Below are 8103 nucleotides of genomic sequence, written 5' to 3' on the forward strand. Positions count from 1 at the left end.
GCATCATATTTTTGGACTTTGAATTTAAAATAGCCCTGGCATAAAGTTGCATGGTCAAGAAAGGCAAAAAAAAAAAAAAAAAAGAAAGAAAGAAAAAACCACTCATGATGGAAAGTTAAATTTTGTATGATATTTAAACTACTTTTTTTTTATTTCTTTAACTGAGGAGGAAGCTGCTACAGGCTGGGGAGATGCCATCCCCAGGATCTAACTTTGTGCTTGGCTTATATAGGAAACCAAATAACTGCTTACTGACTAAAAGAATGAAATTATAAATGAATGAATTAATAAAATTAATAGCCCAGGGTTATTTCAGCCAAACTTTCTGACCCATGGAGATAACATAAACGAAACAAATATCCTGTAAGCAAAAAATTGGGAGTTTTAAATAAGGGGCCAGATTTGTATAGAACATAGAAAAGATTCTGGGAGAATCTTAGACCAAATCTAACTACATAAAGATCATTTAGACTAATTTTATTTAACTTTCTGACAATTCAGGAATCAATATTCTGCTAGCTCTTCCCCTTCTATACTTTATTATTTTTATCTTTTCATTTTGTTTTTAAATAAGTTTATCCCAATCACACATTCTCATTGTAGAGAATTTAGAAATTATAAAAAAGTATAAAGAACAAAATTTAAATTATACAAAGATAATTATACTGTTATCTATTTTCTATGTGTATTTAGTTTACCAATTAATACCATTCACCACAGAGAGGTATATACTCTTTTTTTCACTTAGCACTTTGTTTTAGGCTTTTATGACGTTATCAACTATACTTGAAAATTGAACATTGTCGAATATCTTATTGTTCAAGTATAGCTTGGGCAACAAATGCCAGTCCCATCTTGAACAAAGTGGGAATTTCTTGTTATTTGTGGTTGTTGGTCAGTCTCTCGAACAGACCTGGTTTTTCGTTTTCAAGGACTCCATTTCCTGGATGAACTTGTCTGTTAGTTCCTTAATCTTCTCAGAATAGTTCAGGTCCTTCAGTCGAAGTTGATACTCATTCTCCATTTTTAATTCTTCCACCCGCGTCTTCAGCTCCAACATAATCTGAGCCTTTGGGAGAAGGACACAGAATCAAGGACATTGACAGTGTGGGTGAGTTGGAATATTTAAACCCGTGGCCTTGATCTGAGACCTGCAGCTCTGCCTAGCTTTAAAATCAACACGTCTCAACTAGAACTTGTCATCTTTTCCCCACAAGACACACAGGCTAAAAACTAGGAGACACACAAGCTTCTCCCTCTTCACAAAATGTGTTTGGTGAGCCCCACTGCATGCCAGGCATTGTGCTAATAACTCTCTCATCTCCTTCAAACCGGCTTCCACGTCTCCTGCTCAATGAGGCCTACTCGGACCACACGATTTAATCCTGCTACGCCACTTCCCACTCCCAGCACTCATGGTCCCCCTTTGCTCTTTATTAATAATAAATGTTTCGTTATTTCCTTAGATCTTGGCACTAATATATAATTTACTTATTATTTGTTTATTGTCTTTTTTCTTCTTCCCCCATTAGAACTTGTTCCAAGTAGGCTGGGATCTTTGTTGAGTTTGCTTGCTGATGCAGCCCAAGTACCCAGAACTTTGCCTAACACAGGGTAGTCACCTGAAAGATAATTGTTCCATCATGATTCCTGCCCCCATGGCAGCCAAATAAACATATAATTACAAATCGTGATGAATGCCTAAAGCTGGGCATTCTTGGTACTGTCAGTTTGTCCCTTTAATGTCTTTTGTGTCTGTGCCTCACTGTCATTCCTTTAATTTAGGTCCTAACTCTTACGTCTTGCTGGTTCCTATGTCCAGTGTCTTCTTCCTCCATTGTACACACTGATGCTAAAATACTATAATATCCACACCTTTTATTTCCTAAAAAAGTTAACGTTGATGACAGAGTGGGTAAGAACACAGGTGTTTTCTTCTTGCTCGGCTATGAGGATACCCCTTGCATCCCTATCACATCTTCTCAGCTCTGTCTTTCCTACCGCCCATGAATGACCTGACATGAAGAACACGTTACGCTCATTTCTGTATCCCTGGCCAGCAGACTAGTCTGGATCTGCTGCCTAGGAAGTACTGAGATGCGAGATGAACACAAACGTGCAAAGTCAGGGAGGTAAGAGCGAGGATGCCCGGTCAGAGCACTGCATGTGATTGGGTGCGGGGGTGCATAGGAAGAGGAGGCTGAGACTGGGTCAGACCATCAAGTACCCTGCAGGGCAGGAAGTTTGGATTTTATCCTAGAGGGCTTCCCAAGGTCCTCATTTAATCTGATCAAGCTGACTTTGATGTTATAAGGACCTCCCAGATGGCAGTGTGTAACACAAACTAAATTAGAGAAGGATCGAAGGCAGGATGATTAGTTGGCGGGGTGGTGACAGCATGGTCCAGGTGAGAGATGGCAAGAGTTTGGACTGAGGTTGGGGAGGGGAGGAGAGGAGCAGAGAGGAATGAAATGTTGGAGAGAGACAGTTCAGAGAAAATGGCACCTGACTGGGTGTGGGGTGGAGACGAGTGGATGAAGACTTCGACCCAGGTAGAATGGCCTGGAGGTGGGGCTTGGCCTGTCTGGTTTCCCTGCTCTGTCCCCAGAGGCTAGCACAGGACCAGCAACATCGTCAGCACCAAGTGAATATTTACCAATGACCCCAGGGGGCCACCTGGGCTGGTGGGACATTCATTGGTGGGGACAGCCCAGCTTCTGACAGGCTATGTTTGAGGTCCCTGCTCACTGTCCTTCCTCAATCCGTTCTCCATGTTGCTGCAGAATAATCTCTCCAGGGTGTGAATCTTATCAAGTCAGTCCCTAACTTAAATCTATCAGTGGGTCCTTATGAACAATTTCCAAAGTCTAAAACATGGTGTAAATGGCCCCTGGTGATCTGTTTCTCTCTCTAGCTTCACCTTCGGCCTGTCTCTCTGGCACAGCCTCTGTTCTCCAGCCACACCCAACTGGGAGCATCTCCCCCAGGCACCACTGTCATCCCTCTGCACACACTCATTCTGCAGTGTGGAAGGCCCTTTCCCATTTGTTCTGGAAGGCTCTGAGCAAGGCTTATGTCTTCTGGCACCAGCTGGCCTGGGTCAGGGTCCTTCCTCTGTGTTCCCACAGCCTCGTTCTTTCATAGCACCCACTGTATGCTTAATTCCCTTTTGTATTTTACCCAGTCCTCCTCCCAGGCTATAAGCTAAAGGACACTCTATGTCTTTTATCTCTGTAATCCCATACCTTAGTAGAGTGTCCGGTACTTAGCAGAACCCTCTGTAAATACTAGATGGAGAATGAATAAATGAATGACCAAGTCAGTGGGTAATTTATGGGTTGAGAGGTAGTTACACAGAATACCATTTTATGTAAAGAGACCTGGGAATTCTGGGGAACATGACTTTTAAGGGACAGTGGAGGGAAAGCCAGGGATGGGGCTGGGAAGGAAGCGTCAGAGGGGTTTACAGGAAATAATTAGAGCGTGGTCACAGGGACAGTGAGAGAGAAGGGAATGTGCAGCAGTGAGCGATGCACATGCTGGTCATTTCCGGGTGGGCAGCAGCACACTGTCAGGCCCCTCTGGGGGCTGGGGTCAGAAGTCAGCTCAGACATCTCCAGGCCTTCGGTTCAGCCTGATGTCTCGTATTTGGCCTCTTCCCCTACCCTCTGGGAAGAATAGAGGACAACACAGAGAGAAGGAAGAGGAGGAGATATGTTTGCCTGCCTGAAGTAGGTCAGACCCCCATTCTCGTGGGCTCTCCCTTATCCTCTCCTCCCCCTTTGCCTTTCCTGCAGAAAGTTCTAGGGAGCTCTAGAAAAGATCTCCAGCAAATGCCAGGGGATTGTCATCCTGCTTTGCGGCAGCTTTGCATTGCTGCTCTGATGGTTTTACTTGTCTCTGTCCCCCACTTGACTGTGAGCTTCCTGACCACAGGGCCCAGGCCTGTCTTGCCACATGTGCATCCGCAGTGCCTAGAAAATGGTAGATATTCAGTACATGCACTCAGATTCTGGATGGACACAAGGAGTGCACAGCTTTGCGATCCTCTGTGAGCCTCATGTGCTTACCATCCATTCAGCTTCGCCCTTCGGGAGCGTAGCACAGAGCTGTGCACTCCATCTCTGCAGAACACGTCTCATTACCAGGAGGGAAGTCCCTTTGGTATAGTGATTGAGAGAGAGAGCTCTAGATTAAATCTGGACTAGAGCTCTGGTCCTACTACTTATTAGCTCAGTGACTTTGGACACGTCACTCAACCTCTCCGAATCTCTGTTTCTTGAAACATGGGGGGAATAATAGTATCTTCTTCATAAAGATGTTGTGAGATTTAAATGAGAAAATATTGTACTTATGTTGGTTATCATTACTTTTCTTGTTTTATTATTCAGAGGTATGGGTAAGGGCTTTCAGGAATGTTTTCTAAATGCAATTTTTTTTTTAAAGAAGGCACCATGTACTAGCAATTACTGAGTTTCCCAGATAAAACTGGGGTATTTAATTTGTCAGTTCAAGTTTGTAAAAATTTATTGATTGTCTTCCATGTGCCTAGTGTGTGCTAGAAACTGGTGGTCATACAAGAGAATCGTATGTTATGGTTCCTGCCCTTAAAAAGCAGGAAGAGGGAAGCCAGAAGACAGGATGAAAGCAGAGCACAGCGTAAGTCGAGATGGTCATGTGGTGGAAGACAGGCAGGGTGCAGGTGCAAACAGGATCAGTGGCAGTGGGGAGGATGGCTGGGTGGTGTGGACAAGGATGTACAGAGAGTCAGGGAGTCTGCACTGGGCACAGGGTGCAGTCAGGACGTAGAGGGCCCGGGGCTGGACCAAGGAGTCTGGATGCAGTCTGGTGAGGAACGTGCAAGGCCCTCTTCATTAGACCTAATTCTTACCTTCTCCTCCATGTCTGTTTTAGTCACAAGCACCTCTTCAGCAAAGCCCACCTCCCTCTCTCGCTTGATTCCCCGACCGTCCTTGTCAAACACCCTCCAGGTGAAGAGGCAGCCATCCTCAGCAGCTGTCAGCAGGAACTGGTCATCAAAGGTGAGCAACATCTGAGACAAAAAGATCAAGGACAGGAAGCTTTCTGAGGCCACGGATGACGGGCTGAGCCGCTACTATGCAATCCCTCCCTCCCTGCAGTCCTGGCGCAGCCCCATAGGGAGACAGACTCGATCCCGCGTGAGAACGAGATGGGAGCCCTCACAGGCTTCTGTTCGTGGATAAAAGAAGCAGGGCTATGTCTACATTCCCTGTGGATTTGGAATCCGAAGAGTCAGCTATTATCTAGAATGTATAGTGAACTCTCAAAATTCAACAGTAAAACCCCCAAACAATCCGATTAGAAAGTGGGCAAAAGACATGGAGACATTTCACCAAAGAGGATAGATAGATGGCAAGTAAGCACACGAAAAAATGTTCAGCGATATAAGCCATTGGGGGAATGCAAATAAGGACCAAGATGAGATATCACTATATGCCTATTACAACAGCTAAAATTAAAAACAGTGACAATACCAAGTGCTGGCAATGATGCTCAGAAACTGGGTCCTCATACTTTCTTGGCGGAAATGTAAAATGATACAGCCACTACAGACAATAGCTTGGCAGTTTTTTGAAAAAGCTGAACATAGACTTGTCATATGATTCAGCAATCATATTCCTGTGTATTTATCCTAGAGAAATGAAAACTTATGTCCACACAAAAGCCTGTACATGATTGTTCATAATAGCATTATTTGTAATAGCCAAAAACTGGACAAAAAAATGCTACAATAGGTAGATGGCTAAGCAAACTGTGGTTTGTTTACCATGGAACCTACTCAGCAATAAAAAGGAATATACTATTGATACACAAAACAACTTGAAGGAATCTGAAGGGTATTAAGCTGAGCAAAAAGCCACTTTCAGAACTATATTAAACTAAAAATCTTCTGCATAGCAAAGGAAACAACCAACAGAGTAAAGAGACAACCTGTTGAATGGGAGAACACATTTGCAAACTATTCATCTGACAAAGGATAATATGCAGAATATACAAGGAACTCAAATAATTTAACAGTAAAAAAATAAATAACCCTATTAAAAAGTGGGCAAAAGACATGAATAGACATTTCTCAAAAAGTACATACAAATGGCCCATAGTATATGAGAAAATGCTCAATGTCACTAATTGTCAAGGAAATGCAAATCAAAACCACAATGAGATATCATCTTACCCTAATTATAATGGCTATTACTAAAAAGACAAAAAATAACAGATGCTGGTGAGGATGCAGAGAAAAGGTGTAACTGTTATACATTGTTGGTGGGAATGTAAACTAGCAAAGCCACTGTGAAAAACAGTATGGAGATCTCTCAAAAAACTAAAAATAGAACTACCATATGATCCAGCCATGCCACTACTGGGTGTATATCCAAAGGAAAGGAAATCAGTGTATGAAAGGGATATGTGCACCCTGTGTTTACTGCGGCACTATTCACAATAGCCAAGATATGGAATCAAACTAAGTGTTCATCAGTGGATGAACGGATAAAGAAAATGTAGTGTGTATATACACACATACACACACACACACACACGCACACAATGAAATACTATTTGGCCATAAAAAAGAATGAAATCATATCATTTGCAGCAACATGGAGGAAGTCATTATGTTAAATGAAATAAGCTAGGCTCAAAAAGACAAATATTGTGTGTTCTTACTCATATGTGAGGGCTAAAAAATTTGATCTCATGGAAGTAGAGAGCAGAATGATAGATACCAGAGGCTAGGAAGGGTGTGTAGGCGGCGGGGAGGTGATGAAGAGAGGTTGGTTAATGGGTACAAACATACAGTTAGATAGAAGGAATAAGTTCTAATGTTTGATAGCAAGTAGGGTGACTACAGTTAACAACGATGTACTGCATATTTCAAAACAGCTAGAAGAGAGGACTTGAAATACTCCCAGCACATAGAAATGATAAATAGTCAAGGTGATGGCCACCCTAAATACCCTGACTGGGTCATTGCACATTCTATGCATGTAACAAAATATCACATGTACCATGTAAATATATACAAATATTATGTATCAGTTTTTAAAAAGCTACCTTAGGAAGGTGACATATTATATAATTCCATTTATATAAAATTCTCAAAATGAAAAAATTACAGAAATGGAGAACAAATTAGTGGTTGCCAGGGATTAGGGATGATGGAGGGTGTGACTATACAAGGGTAACATGAAGGAGGTCTTTGTGGTGATGGGACAGTTCTGTATCATGATTGCAGTGGTGGTTGCACAAACTATGCATGTGAAAAAATGACACAGAACTATACAAAGTGTACCAATGTCAATTTTCTGGTTTGATAGTTTATTATAGTTACATAGGATCTAATTATTGGGGAAATTGGGTAAAGAGTACATAGGACTTCCGTGCTATCTTTAAAATTTCCTTATCTATAATCATTTCAAAATAAAAAGTTGAAATAAACAAAAGAGATAACTATGAAAAATGTCTTCTCACAATCAGCAATATGTGTCAAGAACCTTAAAAATGGTAATACTCTTTCATTCAGGAATTCTGTCTCTGTTTAGGGAATTTAGTCTCAGGAAATAATCAGTGATGCACATATAAATTTGTAAACTAGAATATTCACTGTAATTCATAAGACCATTTAAATGCCTAATTTTAAGAGAAGAGTTAATAAGTTACAGTCTATCCTATGATAGGATATTTATGTAGCTACCAAAATCATGCTTTTGAGGAATATTTAATTACATGAAAAAATGTTTACAATAGTATTAAGTTAAAAAAAGCAGGCCACAAAAGAATGGCCATACAGTATTTTTATTTTATTCACCAACTTGCACAGTACAGTATGGTCTTAATTTTATTTAAAACACACATACTACATATAAAAGAGTAGAAGGAAATGCATCAGAATAATGATGCTATTATGATGATTTTTATCTCTAAAATAAACATGCATTACTTTTATAATCAGAAAAATAAATATCCATAAAACGTAGTAGATTTTAAGGGAAGATGGGGAATATATTGTAGTACTTCACTTTGGAACCAAGGCCAAGATTCACTACAGAATGTTCCATTTTA

The 8103-nt window shown here is 41.1% G+C and overlaps 1 protein-coding gene across 1 annotated transcript in view; it reads right to left on the reverse strand.

Annotated features, from left to right (window-relative positions):
* The window catches only part of CFAP57 (cilia and flagella associated protein 57), an 85636-nt gene that overhangs the window by 25007 nt on the left and 52526 nt on the right, over window positions 1-8103 (reverse strand). The window contains exons 11-12 of the mRNA XM_012649027.1: window positions 4892-5053; window positions 914-1069 (exon numbers count right to left, since the gene is read on the reverse strand). Of these exons, the coding sequence (XP_012504481.1) occupies window positions 914-1069; window positions 4892-5053 (318 nt within the window). The remainder of the gene's footprint in view (window positions 1-913; window positions 1070-4891; window positions 5054-8103) is intronic.

This window comes from Propithecus coquereli, unplaced genomic scaffold (assembly GCF_000956105.1).
Source record: "Propithecus coquereli isolate 6110/MARCELLA unplaced genomic scaffold, Pcoq_1.0 Scaffold299, whole genome shotgun sequence".
In the NCBI taxonomy this organism is placed as follows: domain Eukaryota; kingdom Metazoa; phylum Chordata; class Mammalia; order Primates; family Indriidae; genus Propithecus; species Propithecus coquereli.